The sequence below is a fragment of the Leucopleurus acutus genome (assembly GCF_964270905.1).
Source record: "Leucopleurus acutus genome assembly, chromosome: 2".
NCBI classification, from domain to species: domain Eukaryota; kingdom Metazoa; phylum Chordata; class Mammalia; order Artiodactyla; family Delphinidae; genus Leucopleurus; species Leucopleurus acutus.
In genome coordinates, this window is record NC_139143.1 from 88,215,672 (window position 1) to 88,237,501 (window position 21,830).

Consider the following 21,830-nt stretch of genomic DNA (forward strand, 5'->3'; position numbering starts at 1 on the left):
ATATACATTTACAATGAATCCAGGTTCACTTTCAAATAACACTATACCACTTCACGGGTAGTGTGAGTATCTTATAATAACAAAATATTCCTAGTTCCTCCCTCCTGTCTCTTTTATCATTGTTGTCATTCATTTCACTTATACATAGGCATATACATAAATATATACATATATAATTGTTACTTTATTATTTTGAACAGACTCTTATCTGTTAGATCAACTGAGAATAAGAAAAATAAAAGATTTTAACTTCACATATTCCTTCTCTAATGCTCTTTCTTTGTGTAGATCTAAGTTTCTGACCTATACAATTTTCTCTTTCTCTGAGGAGCTTTTTTCAACATTTCTTGCAGCGTAGCATTACTGGTAACAAATGCTCTCAATTTTTGTTTGTCTAAGAAAGTCTTTATTTCTCTTCAGTTTAAAAAGGCAATTTCACAGAATACAGAATTCTATGTTGGAGTTCTTTTTTTCTCTCAACACCTTGAATATTTCACTCCACTCTCTTCTTGCTTACGTGGTTTCTGAGAAGGATGTAATTCTTATCTTTGCTCCTCTATAGGTAGTGTGCTTTTTTTCTCTCTGGCTTCGGTCAAGACTTTTTTTTTAATCTTTGATTTTCTGTAATTTGAAGATAATATGCCTGCTTGGTGTTCTCTGACCTTCCTGGAACTGAGGTTTGTTTGGTGTCTGACATTAATTTGGGGGAAATCCTTCGTCATTATTGCTTCAAATATTTCTTCTCTTCCTTTCTCTCTTCCTTCTCTCTCTCATATTCGCATTACTCATATAATACACCTTTTATAGTTGTACCACAATTCAGGGATATTCTGTCCTGGGGTTTTTTTCCAATATTTTTTCTCTTTGCTTTTTAGTTTTGGAAGTTACTATTGACATATCTTCAAACTCAGAGATTCTCTCCTCAGCCATGTCCGCTCTGCTAAAGAGCCCATTAAAGGCATTCTTTATTTCTGTTACAGTGTTTTTGATCTCCGGCATTTCTTTTTGATTCTTTCTTAGAATTTCCATCTCTCTGTTTACATAACCATCTGCTTTTGCATGTTGTCTACTTGGCGCATTCGATCGTTTAGTGTATGAATCAGAGCTGTTTTAGATTCCTGGCTTGATAAATCCAACATCCCTGCCATATCTGAGTCTGGTTCTGAGGCTTGTTCTGTCTTTTCAAACTGTATTTTTTTGCCTTGTAATTTTTTGTTTAAAGCCAGACACGATGTACTGGGTTAGAAGAACTCTGGTCCATAGGCCTGTAGTGATGTGGTGGAAGGGTGTGTGTTGGGGAAGTGTTCTGCAGTCCTATGATTAGTCTTGGTCTTTTGGTGAGCCTGTGCCCCTGGACTGTGAACTTTACTTCTCAATCCCCCCTTCCCCGCTAAAGTGGGACAGGATTGCTAGAGGGGGCAGGAGTTGGGTATTTCCGGTCTCCTGAGTTGGTTGGGCTCTGATAAAACCCTAGTAGGTGAGGGTCTGGTAAAGTGGTTTCTCTTGAGGGCAGGCCTTGTTAAGAACAGCATGCACTGGCGTATATCAACATGGTTATTTTCCCCCTCCCCCTGCTAGAAGCTCTAGGGATTTTTTTCTCTGGTATTCACTGTGAGAACCTAGTAGAGTTCCTGTAAGTAAAACAAAAGTATTGGGTGGGGGGGGGTCCTCCTCTGACTGGGTGCCCCCAGAGTTTTTTAACTCTCAGACGTGTCCACACCTAGCCTCCAGCAATTCATCAGTTACAGTTCAGGTTTTCTGATGCCAGGGCTGGTTTTCACTGAGGCTTCTGCTCATAGATTTCTGCTCAGATAAATTGTGATTCTCTGTACCTGCCAGTCTCTCCAGTTTGGGGGTGGTGGTGGTGGTGGTGTGCCCTGTGACCTCACTTTTCTGAAGGATCTAAAGAAGTTGCTGATTTTTCAGTTTATTCAACTTTTTACTTGTTGTTGGAATGGACCGGCAACTTCCAAGATCCTTACCTCCTGGATTGGGAAACAGAAGTCCCCCATATTGTTTAATTTTCATGATGAGAATCCAAGGAGATTGGTATTATTATTTAGTAGAGGAAACAAAAGACATTTTGAGTCTTGCCAAACATCTTGAGGACAGTGGAGTCAGAATCTGAATCAACACAACCTGACCCTGGGGTGACTCCAAAGCCAGTCCTCTTTATCAGAAAACAATGCTTATCTTTTAGATACCCAGTGTTCTGTTCAATTGTTGAAACTTTCCAATGGGGAAGATTTCTCTGCCTTCTTTATCCATGCATTCTAATGGAGGACATTTTTAGGGGCGGAGAAGTCCCTTCTGAGGTTTCATATGTATCTCTTCATGTGACTGTGGACATTCCGCTGTCCACACTTCTGATGCAATGAGAACAGCCTTTGGCACTATCTTTATAACATCCCTGCTCATCTCCCTTGGGATCCTGGATCTTAGATCTAGCCCTCTGAGTTCAGAAGGAAAAGGCAACTTAAAAAATGACACAAATGTGTCTAGGACCAAAAAAAGAGTACAGTTATCACCCAGGTAGATGTATACAGGGAGAACTTACACTAGATTCTCTTGTAAAGCAAGCTAACTCCATTATCTACATCCCCAATTGCCTTCTTGCCATATGCTATTGTGATTTGTTTCTCTTACCCCAAACCAGTCTGGAATGACTCAGTCAGGCTGCCACCTGCTGATTTCAGGGCTGAAGAGACTTCCTGGCCATCATGCCTACTTAGAAGTCCCTATAATAAGTACAGTTATTACAGAGAAACTTGGGGAATTTTACTGCATGTTCATCAGCCAGCAAGATAGTCTGAGCATGCAAAAAAAGTCTGATTTATGAGATGGTGGTGGGGTGGTTAGGAGAGTGGATGTTATCTTACCAACGATTCCTCGGGTTTCAAACCTTATTTTCAAGGCTGCTTATTTATTCTTTTGCACCACAAAAGACAATGAGGTTCCGAGATATTCTTATCTGATCTCTGACATAAGAGAATAACGAGACCAAAGTCATGGACTTAACACAAATCGGAAGAGCCTTCAACAAGTGGTATCTGAGGCATAGTTCTGTGATCTAGAAGTGGAATTCCAGAGAGTGAATTTCTAGGAAGTTCACCAAGCCCCAGTGGATGTGATGCTGAGTCCCAGCTGGCGACAGGGGTATGAGGGCTGAGGGAAGAGAAGAGCAAAGTCTATCTAGGTGCCGTCTCATGCTACATGAGGTGGCTGGGTTGTCCAGTTCTCTCAGGAGTCTGCCCAAAGCCTGCCCACTGTCAGAGTCCATGTTCTTGGAGACCCCTGGGTAAGAGAATATTTCTCAGACTTTAATTTCTTCAGTTGGTTGAGCTCTTTAGTACTTTATTGAGAAAGCCTACATCTATCTAGTAAAACTACCCAATGTGACTGAAATAAAGATGTCTCCTTTCTCATTTATTGGTCAAGGACTGGTATAGTCTAATTTGTTTCCAGAGTTCCTGAATCCCTTGTCTCTTTTCACTACCTCTCCTGGAGGTCAGTACACTACACAGAATAGACCTTATTTAACAGGATGCTGTGGCATCCTAGGTCACAAACACAAATATTTTAGGTTTTCATTTGTTCTTCTGTTCTCTCACGTCTCTGGCATTGGCTCTGTGAACTAACGTTAGTTTCCCAAGATCCCTTGCAGTGATGCATGAGTCAGGCTATACCAGGACCACCCCCGCCCCATAACCCTTTTTGATCCTGTGAAGCTGCCATCTTTTCCAAGGCACATTGTTGCTACTCCAATCAGTGTGTTGAGGGCCTTCTTCACACCCCTGCTCACTTAGGCCTCCTGTCCCACAGTGCAACTGTGACTGCTGTGTCGGCCAGGCAGTTGCCCTTAGACACGGCACCTCCTTAGCCTGTCCCTAAGTTTTAGCATAAGCACCTCATCCTTGCTGCCAAATTAAGACCCCTTCTTGGCGTCAAAATGACCATCAGCCCAACAATGCAGGAGCCAATTTTAACTTTTAACTGAATAAAAGGTTAGGATCTAACACAAGGGTCATGGTCAATTATCTTTTTCCTTTTATCAACCCATTAACAGTGACATCTAACTTAGTCTCCCAGGCCTCTTTTCAAAGACCACAATCCTATCAACAGTCTACTACTCTTTAAGCATTCTAACTACACTAGCTTTACTTTCCTTCTTTTATCAGGTTCGTCTGTTCTGCCCTGTCTCATAGATAAGGAATATGATTTTTGTTGGGGAATATTTTATATGGATAGCTCTTCTGTCCAGAGTGCAAATTTCCATAGATATCTCATAGAGATATAGAGGATGTAAAAACATATAGCTATTTAAGTCACTACTGATCTTCCCTTTAAAGATCATTTATTTAGAGAAGAATCAAAGGAGTTGATTATTTGGAAGTCTGGGTGTTCACTTCCCCTGTATCCCGGGTTCTGAATACACCCCAGTATAGGCAAACAGGACTGTCTAATACCATCATAGTTTATTTTCTCTTTATAAATATGTAGGTGGCACATAGTCCATTCATTTGGGTTAGGCAGATGGCTATAGCAGAGAGGCTGCTGCAGGACGGTGTTCTCTTTCTGTGTTTCCCATGCTATCTAATGTTCTCTTGACCTTGGTTATGTGGGATAAGCTGGGCAAAAGTGGAACTGTACTATGGCGTGAGTTCACGCAGCAAAGTGTCGACCCAGGAATGATAGGAGACTTTTCATGTCTTTTGGCTTAGGTAGTGACCAGTTCAGCTTGGTTCTGTCCTAACTCACTGTTTTCCCTCTGGGACTTCTATACTTCTCCATATGTGGCAGTGCAGTTTGATCCAGCTTTGTCTTTTTGGATTCATTCATTTTACAAATATTTACTGAAAGCCTTCCATGGTGTTGGGCATGGTTCCACGTGCTGCGAATGAAGAGGTGACCACAACTGATAAATGTGGCTGTGCAGCTGAAGATTAGCAATAAACAAACAAAGGATAAGTTAACTGCCAATTGTAGTAAGTGCTGGGAGGGGGAAAAAAAACAGGGTAATGCGATGAGTAAAGTAGAGCCTATTCTAGATAGGACAGTCAGGGAACTCTCACTTGATTGGGGCAGTGGCTTTTAAACTGAGATCTAAGTTTCTAGAAAGAGCCAATCATGGAAAGAGATTGGGGATGGACATTTTATGTAGAGGGGATAGTAAAGGTGACAGTCTAGAGGCAAAAAAGAGTTTGGCTTGTTTAAGGAATAGAAAGGAGACATTATGGCTGGGGCATAGTGAATGAAGGGGAGAGTGATAAAGGATTTGCAAGAACATGATCCTACAGTGCCCCGAAGAGCTGATGATCAGTGTAGAACTGATACTGAGTGGAATGGGAAGCTGCAGAAAGGCCTTAAACAGGTGAGGTATAGGATTTGCTTGTACTTAAAAAATCTATCAGATTGTTGTATAGAGAACAGAATGTAACAAGGAGTGAGAGAACATGGGGAAACCAGTTATGAAGTTATTTATTTAGGGCACTGGAAATTGATCCTTAACTTTCTTGTTGACTTCAAGCGTCAGATCTTATCCAGCTGGATGCCCCTGCTCTAGAAGTCTATTTTTGCTGACTACTAATCTGGGGAATTTTTACTCTGGTAGGGCATCTATTCATTTTTCCATCTCTCCTTTCACCCACGTATCTTCAGTCCATCCACCCATCCATCCATCCATCCATTCATCTATCCATCCATCCATCTGTCCATCCCACAAACGTTTATTGAGATGCTGCTATATGCCAAGCCCGGTACCAAGTATATAGTTTCTTGCTCAGAGCCATGTCCAGTCTATTAGTGGTGAGAGACAAATAAATAAACATAACACATTATAATAAGGATTGTAATCGTATAATGTGCAAAACACAATAGGAAACACTTAACAAGTAGCCAGGTAAGAATAGGTGATGTTTGAACAAGGTCTTGAAAGATGAATAGGAATTTGCCAAATAATAATAATAAAAGCTACTATTTTTTCTTAAAGGAACATTTATTTATTTATTTATTTATTTATTTATTGGCTGTGATGGGTCTTCGTTGCTTCACACAGGCTTTCTCTAATTGCAGCGAGCGGGGGCTACTCTTCATTGCCATGCGCAGGCTTCTTATTGTGGTGGCTTCCCTTGCTGTGGAGCATGGGCTCTAGGCTTGCAGGCTTCAGTAGTTGTGGCACGCGGGCTCAGTAGTTGTGGCACGTGGGCTCAGTAGTTGTGGCACACGGGCTTAGTTGCTCTGCAGCATGTGGGATCTTTGAGGACCAGGGATTGAACCTGTGTCCCCTGCGTTGGCAGGTGGATTCTTAACCACTGTGCCACCAGGGAAGTCCCAAAGCTGCTATTTCTGAAACACACTAGAACACTGAACTTTACATACATTGTCTCAATCTTTCTCCCGTCCTAGCGAGCTAGGTAGTATAATCCCCATTTTATAGACAAGGACATGGAAGAACAGAGAGATCAAAAAACTTTCCCAAGTCACAGTCCTGTCAATCCTATGTCTGTATGACTCCAAAGCCTATGCTTTTAACTATATTATTTCCCTATTATCTACAGATAGGAGTATAATTTTTGTTGGGGAATATTTTATATGTATAGCTCTTCTGTCTAGAGTGCAGATTTACATAGCTGTTTCATAGAAACGTAGTATATTCAAAAATTTTAATCCACTAGCTACTTCAGTCATTATTGATCTGCGCTTTTAAGATGTCTTCTTTCAGAGGAGGATTTTAGGCAAGAGAACAGCATATACAAGGCAGTGAGGCAAAGAAGAGCATCGGCACATTTGAGGAATATGAGGGATTTGGGGTGGAGTGGTTGAGGGTGCAGGGGATGAGCCTGTGGACAGGATGGGACCGAGGCAGGATGGCATCACACACCCTATTAAGATTTTGTCTTCTTCCTGTGGGCGAACTCAGCAGTCAGTCCCTTCACTCTTTCTCTACATCCTGGAGAACTGGATCAGGTCCCGACTGATCTCAGCAACCGACCGGCAGCCTAAAAGAACCATGTAGTTAAAAAGCTCATTTCTCTAAAACCCCAGTCACCTACCCCACTGTGGGGAAGAGATGGTCTAGTGGGAACAAGCTTGACTTGACCCTTGTGCTCACCCTGATTAAATGTTATGTATACAGAACGAATCATCTAATTCTGATTGCACTGGGAATTATTTCGTGAACCTGTGCCTGTGTCTTCTTTTAAAACAGCCATGTCAAAACGGCATGGTAAAAACCACATTTCGGCCTTTTGAAAAATCACTTTGTGTGCAGTGGATACACTTGACCTTTATCTCCGTCGTGATAAGGCTTCAGGACACAGGAAGTATCTGTCAGGGAGGCATATGACTCAGGGAAAGCAGACAAGATAGGGCGAGTGTTTCATACAACTGCCTTCTAAGAAAAAGTTTTGTAAAACGCAACACCCGTCTTTGGTGGAGGAGCGTCATTAAAATGCAAAACTGGGACTGTCGCTGAGATGAGACTCAGGGACTGGAGACAGTGACTCCAGACAAATGTCAAGAGAGAAGGGAGAAAGTGAGAACACGAGCTGGAGAACTGTAGGCGCAGAAGACAGTGAGAAATCACTGGTGATAAGAGGATGTATAATGTTTCACTTGAAGTTCTTTCCCCATCTGTGGTGTATGCACCGTCACCTCCCAAAACCTAACTAGCAAATTGTATTACTCACAGAAGTATAACTAATGAGAGGGTCTTTCCCAAAAATGGAAGCGGAGGAAATGGTTGAGCTTCATGCCCGCGTGGATTATAAGGGACAGAAACGGCAGGTGTGGAATACATAAATAACCCGTAAAATGAATTAAGTCAGCAGAAGCAGGAATTCAGAGCCAGAGGTGCTCTCATCAGAACTGACAATGAGTTTGAGAGCTCTGGGTTTCCACAGGGCAGACAGAATAGTGCAGCTTCAGGGCAGGCAGACCTCCTCAAGGAGCACAGAGATACCAAAATATAATCTCTACTTGTATATTGTAGTAGAAATAAATATTTAAACTATGGAAAAATGTCTCAGTAGTTGCATCAAAGTGTTGCGATTCCATTTTGAGATGTGAAGTATCTGTTCACATTTAAGCCCTGGTGATATCTGTGTACTTGTTATATTTATCAGTATAAACTCATCAGAATGGGTCTGGGTCCCACAAGGTACCAGGGACATTGCCTTCCTCTTGGCAGAGGTTCAGTAAAAATTTAAGAGTGAATGCATAATTACAATGTATTCCTGCTTTTTCATTACTGTAAATTATGTGGATATTCACACGAAAAAGCTTTGGCTAAATTAAAGCAAAGTGGTTAATTCCCAGCAAGAAATCTGAAGAAGATTCATATACTCTTCTGATTTAGCCCCCTCTCCTTACAAGGGATGAGAACTGAGTAAGGTGTGTGCAGGCTTGTGCTGATAATGATTTATATGTGCACATTTTTGTTTTTTAAGACAAATCACAGTTTTACCCTTTCTATAAATACAATTTCAGCGATTGGTCTCACAGTTAGAAAAACGTTAATTTTAAACTTCTTTTGCTTTCAACCGTAGTGCAAATAGTGTTCTCCTCCCAGGTCTGTGATGTCTCCGGGTTATAAGGGGAAAACGTCACACATTTCTAGGGGAATTAGGGACGAGAAGTCATATGGACTGATCACCTCCTGGGTGCCAGGTTTGTGTCAAGGCGTCTGAGATGCAGTGTGCAGGGAAAAGCTAAGGGGTGACAGAATCTCTGGGGTTTCACATTATGATTTCGCACTTTAGTGAGTTCCACCAAAAACACAGCGCCCCCTCCAGCCGAGACCCCCCCTCTCCCCGGGGACTAGACCGTGGGGCGTCTTTCCTGGGGGAGCGACACACACAGAGGATGCCGAGGGATGGCCGTCGGCCTAGGTTTTCTATTCTTCCTCTTCCTCCCCAAACCCTCCTCTCCACCCCACATTTGGTTGTTGATTCGTAATTTTTCTATACATTTAAAACAATACATTCTCGCTGTAGAACCATTAGAAGGAAAGAAATATAAAAAGTCAGGCATAAAAGTGTTCATAATCCTGTTTTTTCTTTCTTTTTTTCCTGCCCCCTTTAAAAAAGGGTGCTCTCCATGCTCTATTTCAGAAAAAGATTTTCCAGCCACCATTTCCACCCCCAATGGTTGTTAAGTATAAACTTTTGGTGGAATAAAAAAGCTTTGTTATTGTGAATTCCCCCAACAGGCTTCTGTTAAAGAAGTTCAGATATCATTTCACAAGGACAGGAGAAAATATTGGGGGGAGCAGGAGAAGTCACCTCAATCTCCTGGAATCTGCAGAAACCATAGGTCTTCCCACCCCTCTCCCCACAAACCCCCCCACCCCCGAGGGACAAAACACACCAATACGATATTTGTTCACACTTGTGTTCTCCCCTCCCTCATGGGAGCGACTTGGGTCATTTATTGCCTTATCTTCATAGGCTTTGGCCCAAAATGGACAGTCCCGGTCCTTGACGCCGTAATCCAGGTCCCTTTTTTTTCTTTTAAACTGCTAAGTGGAAAGGGGCTGCTGCTGGCATTAATGCCGATCTAAGTTTTCTAGCTTGTACTACTCAAGCCCAAAAGGGTGAGTCTGCAGCCCCAGTGGACACTATGCAACTTGGACGCTGAGTACAAGATACTCGTCTAAATATCAGATCAAAACCAGACTTGAAAAGACCTGGACGTCTTGCCTTGTGCCTAGCACACGTCAGATGCTCAGTCCCATCATCTACAGAAATAAGTTCATGGCGTGGAAGCAGTCTTGACTCCACTTCAGAGCTCTTGATTCATTATTTCCTTACTTCTGGAGGAGGTTTCTGTTATTACCATATTTTAGAATTGAGGCGTGGGTGGAGGTCTTATTGGGGTTCGTCTTGTCTGTCTCTCACATTGCAATTGATTACCATCTATAGCAGACAGTCAAAGACAGAGCTATAGGCCACTGGCATTTGGGCAGGACAATTCTTTTCTGTGAGACAGCTCCAAGCATTTTAGGATAGTTAGCATTTCTGGTCCTTGAGCCCTAAATACCTCCAGTACCCACCCTGCCTCATTGTGCCAATGAGAAAAAAATCAACTGACCCCCCAAACAAAACGCCCCTGAAGAGAGAAGTTACCATCATTAGTTGAGAGCCACTATTTTACTCTCTGGGATTCCAGGCTTTGCTAAACACGTATGTTATTTTCTTTTGTTTTGTTTTGTTTTTGCGGTACGCGGGCCTCTCACTGTTGTGGCCTCTCCCGTTGCGGAGCACAGGCTCCGGACGCGCAGGCTCAGTGGCCATGGCTCACGGGCCCAGCCGCTCCGCGGCATGTGGGATCTTCCCGGACCGGGGCACGAACCCGCGTCCCCTGCATCGGCAGGCGGACTCTCAACCACTGCGCCACCAGGGAAGCCCAGCACGTATGTTTTTATGAGCACTGCTTTACAGTCATCTCATTTTTGACTGAAATAGCCCGGCTGTAACTTCGAGACGTTCATGCTTGTCTTGCTGTCTGTGGTTACGCAGGATGATGCGTCTCCTCCTCCCCGTTCTGTCCTCCTGTTTGTTTCTATCTCCCCAGCTCCTCCATGCTTCCCCTATGACACAATTTCTCTACTCTTCACAGTCCATGAATATTACTTAAAAGGTGACACACAGAACCACATCTGACAAGCCCGATAGGATCTTAGCAGGCCAGAGTAAAACGGGACCCTCTTTCCCCAAATCTGAAATTGCATTTGATTTTGTAGTAGATGTATTGCATTTTGAGTTCGTGCTTAATCTTTGTCTGGCCCATTTCCTCCCTGTTCTTTCCTTTGGGCAGTCGCTGGGTCTGGGAAAGGCGAGCTAGAAGGGCCACTGCTCCTGTGCTTTAGACGGCCTGTCTTCAGTTCTGAATCAGGAAAAGAATTATAAAAACTTACCTGTCAGGGTCATGGAAGTGTGGAATTCGTTTTTTAAAATGTTCAAAACTTCCTCAACACCATGTTCACCCTGCTCCCAAGACAGAGAGAGAGAGAGAGAGAAAAGGAGAGACAAAAAGAGGCATGAAGGAACCTTCTGACCATGTGCTGAGTATAAATTCTAGGTGAGCTCAGAGCTGTGCTGGGGAGGATGGGGCTACCTGTGAAATTAGAACTATGTTGGGAATAAGGGAAAGCAAAGGGGAAAATGTAGGGTGACAGCTCTTGAAAATGGGCAACATGCTGCCGAGGAAGCATGGTGGAGCTGGAGAGGGGTCACCGTCCTTCAGGATCTGTGGCACCTTCCAACAAACGGCCAAGCTTGGGGGTTAAACCACAGAAATGCGTGGAAATGAATGAGAAGCGTGGTACCTTCCGGCTGGTTTTCCCTTTGCCACTCTCACCTTGTAGGCAAGACCCCATAGGATGGGTCTCCCCAGAAAAACGCATTTAGCCCCGAGGGCCAGAGCCTTCAGCACATCATTGCCGGTTCGGATGCCACCATCCAGGTACACTTCAATTTTCCCTTTCACAGAAGCCACCACTTCTGTCAAGGCATCGATCTGAAAAGGACAGACAAGTGTGGGTCGAGGGATTTCCCTTTTGATTCTCAGGGTGTCAGGGGACAGCAGTGCCCCCTCAGCATGGGCTGGCACCAGGAGGTCCAAGCGGGGGCGATGCCTAACTGTTCCTCCCCTTCCGTGCTTAAGGCTGCAGGTGCCTATCAAAGCAGTGCAGCCACATTCCCAAGGTCCAGGGACTTTCTGCAGGCTCCCCATTCTGCCATTTTCTGCTCCGACAGAGATGGAGCAGAAACCTTTTTGTTCCTCTTCACATCCCCTAGGGGACATTTTCCATTTGTGGTGTTCACTTTAGTGCTCTTGTTTTTAAAGAACATTTTGACTTTTGATTTTCTTCCACTTTTTCTGTGTCTAAGGTGGCACATCTAGAAATGCTTTCCATTGCTAAGGCCCTAAGTCTTTTTGGCAAAACAAGTGTGATCGGCCATGACCCTAGCATCTGGACCACAGCCTGTTCAGTGTAACTGCACTGTACATCATTCCTAATACACCACATTTGAGCAACTTGTTCCTGACTCCTTTGGGGGTTATCTGAGACATGGGATAGGTATGCAGCAGCAACATTGTAAAACTAGGGTTGAAGACTTCGAAAGACAAAATAGAAACAGCTGATCACTCTGGCCTGGTTGCTCCGCTGGACCTTTTCTCTCACCTTGTCTCTTTCATTCCAGGATCTTTGGTCAACAGGCCTTGTGCACCTAAGGTGCCCCAGACCAAGCTGTGTTCCTCCAAGTCCAAAAGGAAGAGTGACTGCAGAGTCTAGGAAGAAGGTCCTAGAGGAAAATGTTCTGGAACTGCCTCGGGGGCTCCTGTTCTGTGCCTCATTGAGGAATGACCAGAGAGGAGAAGTAGAAACTGGGCCCCTAAGAGGACTTGTGCTGTCGAAGGCGTCAATTGGAATTCTACCTGAACAAGATCCTTCTCTGAGACTGAGCAGAGTATGAAATGAGGGAGGAAAGAACTTTGTACTTTAATTTACAAGTGGAGGAGAATTGAATATGTCGTGACTTACATGTAAAGACTGGAGGGAATTCACATCCAAATAAGGGGTATTTTTACAGTCCCACCATGGTATTATTTGCAATATTTCTACAAACTATTTCTACAAATATTGCGACAAATGAATAAATATATTTGTGCAAGGACTCTTCTAGTGAGCCATAGTGCACAACGGAGCTGACAGTAATTTGAGAAACAGAATAGGGAGTGAATTTCAGCCTAGGGTTCAGCGTGGTTTGAGAGTTAATTTTTGATAATCCACAACAGGGCATTCATTAGAGCCTTCTGGCGATAAAAGCTGGCTGAACCTTTTCCCTGGTTCCAGGAGGACGTACAGGGGTGTTAGATATGGAATCTTATAGAGATGGAACTTCACTCAGAGAGTCACATCCCTCACAAGGAGGGGGCTGGGTTGAGAAAACTGAGGAAATTAACCCCAGCACAAAATTTAAGGGGTGCCAAAAATATAAATAATATTTGAAGACAAAATTTTAAAAAATCAAAGGGCAAACTTTGACCTGTGCGCTGGGGGCTTGTTTTGATAAATAAAGTTTTATTGGAACCAGGGCCAGGATGACAGTGAGATGAGTGAGGCGGTGTTATGCAAGTGCAGGGACAGATCCTGTCTTTATTAAAAATGTTGATATTTTGTTCACCACGGATTTTTTTGCATTAAATTTCATTTTTTCAAACAGTGTATGAAACTATTATATACCTTACTCAGTTTTTCTGGCACCTTCTAAAATTTTGAGCCAAGGGTGGGTTTCCCACTAGCCTCACACTAATCTTGGTGCTGTCCCTGGATGACCTTGGGTTTGGTTGTTAGGTCAGGTGGCTTGGGAGAACAACATGTTGATCAACGTGATGGGGCAGGAGAAATTCTTCTTGTTCTGGCGCCTGCCTTTGCCAACACTCATTCTCTATTGAGGAAGTGCAGTGGGAAAATTAGTCGGCCACTTTTTCCCACTCCTTACTCAGTCCTCCCCAAGGGGGCAAGACTAGCTAAACTGATTAGTGAGGGAAAGCCGATTGTATTATATTTTATTAGCATTTTCTCAAAAGTCAATACTCTACCCTGTTTGCTGCTAGTTGGCGAGGGCCTCTTTGCTTTCTCCTCCTATTGTCAGCACAGTTGGGACAGCTCAGGACCTGCTAAGCTCTTTTGCATCCTCCATTCTGTCAGTTACGGGGTGTGTGAGAGATAGCTTTGTGGGCATCCTTGCAGGAGTTGGGTGAGAGAGCTCAGCGTGTGTTCTGAAGACCTGTGTTCTTCTAAGGTCTTAGGTCAAGAGTTGGGATGGAAAGTAGGAGGCCTGACCGTTCCCTGCAGTTCAGCTCTTACGGAGAGTCATAGTCAAGTGTGCCCCTTGCTCTCCATCATTCCATGCCTGTTTGCTATCAGGTAGAGCCTGGTGGAAAGGAGGAGGCCAGTGATTGGCACTTGAAACCCCCAAGCTTCACAAGCCTTGAAATGTACAAACTGGCTGATGTAGCTTTTCTATTTCCTGGAATTTTTTTTAAAGAAGTAATTGAGAATGTGCTAAAGATTTAAGGATGGTCACTGATGTGTTGTTTAAAATAGTGAATGCGTGGAAGCAATCCAGATGTTCAACAATAGGAAGCTGGTCATATAAGTTGTCTATTCATACTACACACCATTAAAAACAAGAAAGCATATCTACTGAAATAAAATGAGCTCGATATATTAATACATGGAAAGAAGAAAATTACATAATATCATGTATAGTTTTCAAACCTAAAATGTTATGGCCACATTAAGTTGATTACCAAACTATTGTCAGTATGATAGTGCTTTTTTTTTTTTTGCGGTACGCGGGCCTCTCACTGTTGTGGCCTCTCCTGTTGCGGAGCACAGGCTCCGGACGCACAGGCTCAGCGGCCATGGCTCACGGGCCCAGCCACTCCGTGGCATGTGGGATCTTCCCGGACCAGGGCACGAACCCGTGTCCTCTGCATTGGCAGGCGGACTCTCAATCACTGCGCCACCAGGGAAGCCCTGATAGTGCTTTTTATCTTATTCTTTTTGCTTATGTATATTTTATAGTTTACTTGCGGTGAACATGTCTTACCTATATAATAAAAAGGCCAAAAAAGACTTTAGAGGAAAAAAAACCACTTCCCTTTCTCAAAATGAGTCAAGTGGCAATAGAAGAATCTCTTGAAAAATATAAGCTATAAATCGCTGTGAAAATAAATTAACAGTTGGACTTCCCTGGTGGCACAGTGGTTAAGAATCCGCCTGCCCATGCAAGGAACACAGGTTCAATCCCTGGTCCGGGAAGATCCTATATGCTGAGAAGCAACTAAGCCTGTGTGCCACAACTACTGAGCCTGTGCTCTAGAGCCTGCAAGCCACGACTACTGAGCCTGCGTGCCTAGTACCTGTGCTCCGCAACAAGAGAAGTCACAGCAGTGAGAAGCCCGTGCACCACAATGAAGAGTAGCCCCCCTTGCTACAACTAGAGAAAGCCTGCGTGCAGCAACAAAGACCCAAAACAGCCAAAAAAAAAAAAAGAATTAAAAAAATTTTTTTAAATAATTTTTTAAAAAAGAAAATAAATTAACTCCCTTAAAAAGTTCTTTCCCTTCCTCCCTCCTTTTTTTTTTCTTTCCCCCAACTCCATCTATAAGGGACAAATTCATAAGTTAGGGGAAAAATTAGACTGTCCCAGATTTTTAGCAAAGGATTCATAGGGCATTTTTAAGTTTCACTGTGAAAGACAGTTATTTACTAGCTTCAGTTAGGCACTGTTTCTTCCTGGGATGTGTCATATGAGAAAAGATGAGGTTCCCATCCATGCAGACAGGCAAGCTTCCAGCTGAATGCTTCTTCCAGAAGGCAGGAGACCTCCATGCCTTGGGAACAACTCTTCTATCAGATTTCACCTTAAACATATACTGTGTGAATTCAGACAAGTTACTTAACATCTCTAAACTCTAGTATCCTCATCTGTAAAATACGGATACTAATGCCCATCTTGCAGGACTGTTTTGAGATTTAGAGATGACATACGTTGAGTTTGTAAAAATAGCCTGGCACACACTAGGCTATTATTAATGATTCAAAGTCCTTAACAATTCGCAGGTAGATATGAACACAGGTGGTTAGGGAGAGGGGAATGTGCACCAAATTGCACAGAGTACCTTGCTGTGGACACACACATACACACACACAACAGAGCACTCACAAACACACCCAGGCTGAAGTCATCCTACTTACAGAAGCAGGAACCTCATCAAGCTGCCTCCCACCATGGTTGGAAACAATGATGCCATGGACATTGTGCTTCACAGCTAACTCTGCATCCTCTTTTGTCAAGATCCCCTTAAGGATGATGGGCAATCGAGTCATGCTCTGAAACCTGGAGAGATCATCCCAGCAGATGGATGAGTCAATGGGGGACATCTGGAGATAAGGCATTAAACTTCCCTGTGGGGGAATAAAAGAGAACTTTAGTCCTGAACTCCTTCAAGACTCCCATCCCAAAGATGGGACACATTTGGAGAGCCACCAAAACCTTGAAAAGAGGGCCCACAAAACCCAACACTACTTCTAGCTCCTTTTCCTAACAAAATTTGTGTAAAAGACTTTTACTTCCATTGCTTATTCATTAACCATTACTTGTGTCCCTGCTCAATAATTATGCCAAGATCTGGGCACATAAAGACAAACAAGACACAGTCCTTACTTAAAAAAAAAAAAACAAACCTCAGAGTTTAGTAAGTGAGATAGATAAGCGAAAACATTTATAGGCCATTGTGATGTGTTATGATTGAGATATGCACAGGGTAACAAGAACTAAGCAATACTTCAATAACCTTAAGTCAGATATTATCCAATATTTATCTTGGCTCACCATGTGAGTCAAATATCTATAGATCCCAATGTGTCCCTGGAATCTAAGATTCCAGAAAACCCCAAGGCCAATTTGTGGTTAATGAGTAGGACTGTTGAGTCACTTGGCTGGGTATCAGAGCTGCCCGTTGGCTGAAAAGGCTGATATCACTACCTCTAATGTAGCCAAGGGATTCCAACTTTACCACGGCTTTCTCTCTCTGGGGAACTCCATCCCATCGGACTACAGTATTTTAATGGGAGAAGTGCCCTTTGTAGTCACCTTGTCTAAACAAGTGTGTAGCACTCTGGTGCCCCGTGGATGAGTTCTAGGTGTGCAGAGATATTTCCTCCCCAGTTTTCAAGGGAGGAGGGTGGGGCTTGGGCTGACTACACACCATGGGCCGTTCACCTTGGGTATGAGCATCCTCTTCAGATAGTCAATTTATCTAAGTATGCCATCCAGACTGAGCATTTTCTAAATGTGGCATAAAGTAGAAAATGTTGGAAGAACTTTTTAGTTTGCTCTCCTATTTCATGAAAAAATCCTCTCCCTAGCTCTCCTATTTCCCAGAACCCAGCCCTTCCCAGAACATTTCTGGGCTGCCAGGGATGGGAAAGAACATTTTGTCTTATATTCTGCTTGTCTGGAAGTTCCGGGCAGCAGGAACCACATCTGCTTCTTGAACTGCTGCATCCCTAGTGCCTGGCACAGAACAGGTACCCAATGACTTCTTGAGGAAAGAAAGAAAAGAGGAAAGAGGGATGGAAATCTACCTCCTGTAACGCCTGCCCGCTTGGCTCTGGTATCTTTCCTACCTTCTCAGGTGATCCGAGATCTTTTAGCAGTAAGTTCTTCATCAAGTCCACTTGGTTTGTAATGTTGTGTCGTCTGTTGCCAATTTTGGGTACATCCACAGTGATTACCAGAGCTTTGAAACCCAGGGATTCTACCTTTTGGATCAGCTGTTTGTTTAGCTGCCTGTTTGGGTGCACATACAGTTGGAACCATCGCAGGCCCCCGGGGGCAGTGGCAACAATGTCTTCAAGGCTACAGCTGGCATACGTGCTGGTGATGTAACAGATACCGGCTGCTTGCGCAGCTGCAAAGCAAAGGACACAACTCAGGTTGGAGGGCAGAGGCATTCTGAACTGGGGTGAGATGCCCTAGGAGTCTGTGTTTCCTCTGGCCAGCTTGCCCTGTGAGTGAAGATAAAGCTTGACTTCATTCTGCTTCCCTGTCCGGCAGGCAGGCATTGCACGTGTTTGATCAGATTGTCTGGGTCCTCCTCTGTATAACCTGTCTTACAAACTCTGTGTTGCCTATCAAAATATTTCAGGCTAGAGATGACCTTGAGTCCCCAGAACGATTTGAAGATGTTGCGGCTTTCAGGTAGGAAATGGGCTGCTTGTGAGCTCATCAATGAAGCAGAAGGGAATTAAAGAAGGCAAAGGATGAGAAAACGTAATTCCAATGGAGAGGGATTGCAGCAGAAAAAAACATGCTATCTGGAGTTAGAAGAATGCGAGTTCTACCACTTCTTAGCTGTGTGGCCTTGAGTCTCATTTTCTTTACCTGTAAAAGGGCGGGGTGGGGAATAATAATACCTCTCTTATAGGGTTGTTGCAAGATTAAATAAGATACTAGCTATGGAAGCATTTTTTAAAATTATGAAGTGAGGTACTATGCAAATACTAGGGATAATGAGGATGATGACGACGGTGACAATGATGTGCTGATCGCATCTTTCTCATTTCCCACTTTAATCATTTTCAGGGGATTCCCCAACAGGTTAATGTCACTACCATCCTACACCCCATGGGCAGAGAATTTGACCTAATCACAATGAATATTTTCAATTCCTAATGTCAACAGGAGGTACCCCATTCTCCTGCTCCACCCCCAGAACAACATAGCACACTCAACCATGAAGATTTTGTAAAGCAGTCATATTCATACAGGGTATTCATATTTCAACTTAGCCAAATTTGGTTCCTAACCTGATGGATGTCACTTTCAGCTCTAGAATCCATGGATTCATTGCTTCCTATATCACAGAGTCAAAGGAAAAGACCCCAGGGAAGCCGTGGGCAACTTGGGCAAAAACAGATTTGGCTTCGGGTGAAGATTACAAATGAGGCACAGGAATATTTTTACCCCCTGCCCTTCCTTTCTCCTCTCCTCTCCTCTCCTTCTCTTCTCTTCTTATTTTTTAGTGGTGGCAGGTGAGGGAAGAGAACTCAGGGGTACTAGGAAGGAAACAAAACCCAGTGAAAAACTTTTTGTCAAATAAGATGATCAAGTCAACGGAGGAGAAGGGAAATGGAACATTTGGACAAGAGCACCTGCCAGGGCCTTGTGTTAGGGCTTAACGTCATGACTTTCTCCTCATCCTAAATTCAGAGGCACACCGTTCAGTCCCAGCCCTGGCCCATGAGGGTTCAAAGAGAGCCCTACCCTTGGGGCCACACTGAGCAGCCCTTTGCCCCCAGATGCTCTGTCAGAGGGGCCAGTCAGTGCCCCTCTTCCTTGGGATGGCTTGGTGGGGTTTTCACCTCCTATTCACCTGTAGCTCCCTCCCACCCTCACCATTCTTTATAATGGAAAATTGGTATTTTCTCAATCTTAGGTGAAATGTTATGCAAATGTAGCTTTAAGCATTCCTTTTCCTACCCTTAATTCCAACCAGATTGCTGTCCCTAAGCCCCTTCTCTAGAGAAATTCTGGAGCTGTTTGCCCCTGCTCTGAAGGACACCTCTGCACACGTTAAGGCCCTTGGGAAGGGAGCCTCAAGGTGGGCTGGGCTCACACCTCTGGCTGTGCTGATTTCTCCATCAGGCCAGGCAAGGCAGTGGAAACCCGTGGGTGCGATGCAAATGGGGGTGCTGATCTCCTCTCCTTGGATTGTGGTCCGCGTGTCCACCTTTGACACATCTTTCAGGTACCGGGGACGGAGGCGGATTCTGTGCTGGACAACAAAGAGATTTTCTATCGGTGGGATGACTCACCAGCACGGAGGTGCTGCTTAGCGCTGGGACCTCCAGATTCCTGACACAGATCTAGACCACACTGGGTCCCGAGAAACCATTGGCGGAGTCAGTTGGCTGGTAGCTGATTAGGCAGCACAGACAAGCTAGAGGCTCTGCTCCTCCGGAAGCCTCTCCCAACCCCCTATTCCACATTAACCCCGCCTTCTCTGAACTCCCGGTACACATACGGTCCACGCTGTTCCCTGCCTTTCTCCATCAGAGGACTGTGTCTTGGAGCTGTGCCTCCCTGACCAGACTGTCGGCACTTGGATGCTTTGATTGATCCATCTTAACAAGGACTAGAAAGGGAAGGAATAAGTAGGACGGAGTTCCAGTCTCTTCCCTCTTAGGTTGGAAACAAATCTCTATAAAGCAAGAAAAGGTCATTGAAAGAGAACAAATCCCAGAGAATGACCATGACTTTTTTTTTTTTTTTTTTTTGCTAGAGGCTAATTCATTTGAAGATTTGACTTAAACACCACTTTAGAAGGTAGGGAAATTAACAAATAATAATGATATGAAACGAACTTTTAAGTCGAACAGATACTTAGCTTCAGGGTCCAAAAGTGCTTATTTTCCACAACGTATTATTATTTCTATACGTAAACTGAGGAAGATTTTTCTGGAAATGCTGATTGTGCAAATTTGGGTAAAAGCCTCAGTTACTTCATCTGTGAAATGGGAATAATAATCCAACTTTCCTAATAGTCTTGTGAAGACACAATGAGATAAAGCAATTGAAGTGCCTAGTATAGTGTTAAACAAGTATGAAAATACAGATAGTGTTCACCATGCATCCCATTTTCCAGTTTTCTCCTGACCTCTGTATCACAGAGGTCAGCAAACATTTTCTGTAAAGGGCCAGATGGTAAATGTTTTAAGCTTTGTGCCATGTGGTCTTTGTCACAATTACTCAGGTCTGCTGTTGTAATGCCAAAGCAGCCAGGGACAATATGTAGATGACTGAGCATGGCTGTGTTCTAAAATAACTTACTTGTGGACACTGACATTCTGATTTCATATAATTCGACATATTGCAATTCTTCTTCTTTTGATTTTTTTCAAGCAGTTAAAAAAAAAAAAAAAGCCCATCCTTAGTTTGTGCGCCATCCAAAAGCAGGCAATGGGCCCGACCTGGCCTGTGGGCTGCTCTTTACTGACCCCTGCTCTACCCGCTGCTGTGCCGCCCAACTCTTCTCCCTTGAATCAATCTTCTTTCATCCCCAAGACTACTTGGGTCTCCATATTTCCTCCAGCCTTGAGCCCTCTCTCCTGTTCTGCCTCCAAGTCGGAAGTTCAGGAGCTCAGGAGACTTAGGTTTACCCAGCCAGCTTCTCCTCCCTGCCCAGGGGGCTGGAGACCTTGGGACTCTTGTCCTATCTTGTCCGGGGCAAAGTCGCCGTGATCAGCACTCAGGCGACTCACTTATGGTAGTTCTGCAGAGGCACTGAGACAGATTGTCTCTCCATCCATGCTCTCCCCAGTCACCTGTCTCCCGCCAAGAAAATCCCCCCAAATCCCAAACAACAACAGAAACCCATTATTATGTCTTGAGTACTCTAGCTTCTTTGGAGGCAGAAACCAGGACTGCTACCTTCCAAAGAGCTCTCAACCAGTACACCTTAGCTTAGCAATAGAAAGGATACAGAAGACCAGACTTTTTAAATGCTGCGATGTTGTCATCCCGCGTGAGGCACTCATCAGCTCCTCCTTCGATAAAATCCCAAGTTGACTTAGACAGCTGCTTCCGTGCATGGGCCTCAAAGTCTCTCAAACACACCAAGGGCATTTCACCTTTAAAGGAAAAGCCAAAACTGACCAAACAAAACCCAATAAGAATACTTCTGACATAGAGGAGAGGGTGGCGGCAGGGTGGACTACAGCACGAAGCTGTTTGGATTCAACATGAACCCCCTGTAACCTTTATCTCAAAGGAGGTGCTGCCAAAGATGCTGATTCCAAGCCCCAAAGCAGGTAGTCCTGCTGCACCCCTCCACTGTCCCAAGCCCCTCTCCCAATCCTGGTTATTGGGTTCTAAATATCCCTCAGGTCTGTCCCTTCATCTCTAGGCCCACTGCCTCAGATCTAGGTGAGGCCCCACCACCTCGTATAAGATTATTACAAAAATTTCTTATCTTTGTCTCTTAGCCTTCAGATTCACTCTCCATCTTGTTTCCCTCCAGCTGCCCGGGATCTTTCTAAAAATGCAAGTCTGATCATGGCTCATGTCTTTCAAGTGCCCATGGCATAGCATTCACAGCCTTCCAGGACCTGGTTTCTGCTCACCATCTTCATTTCTTTGTGGCTTTTCCTGCTTTTGGGTCACTATGAGCATTTCCTGAGCATACCGGAGATTTATTTCATATTTTTGTGCTCTTTTGGAAGGATATCCATCAGGGTGAGAAAACTG

At 44.0% G+C, this 21,830-nt stretch overlaps 1 protein-coding gene across 1 annotated transcript; it reads right to left on the bottom strand.

Moving 5' to 3' along the window:
* Positions 1 to 5,824: 5,824 nt before the first annotated feature.
* HAO2 (hydroxyacid oxidase 2) lies at positions 5,825 to 21,363 on the bottom strand. Its single transcript, XM_082833087.1, has 7 exons — positions 21,079 to 21,363; positions 19,203 to 19,354; positions 17,210 to 17,493; positions 15,776 to 15,985; positions 11,359 to 11,517; positions 10,916 to 10,985; positions 5,825 to 6,998 (listed from the first exon to the last, which is right to left on the bottom strand). The coding sequence occupies exons 1-7, from the start codon at positions 21,207 to 21,209 to the stop codon at positions 6,943 to 6,945; spliced, it is 1,062 nt and encodes a 353-aa protein (XP_082689213.1). The 5' UTR covers positions 21,210 to 21,363; the 3' UTR covers positions 5,825 to 6,942.
* Positions 21,364 to 21,830: the final 467 nt, after the last annotated feature.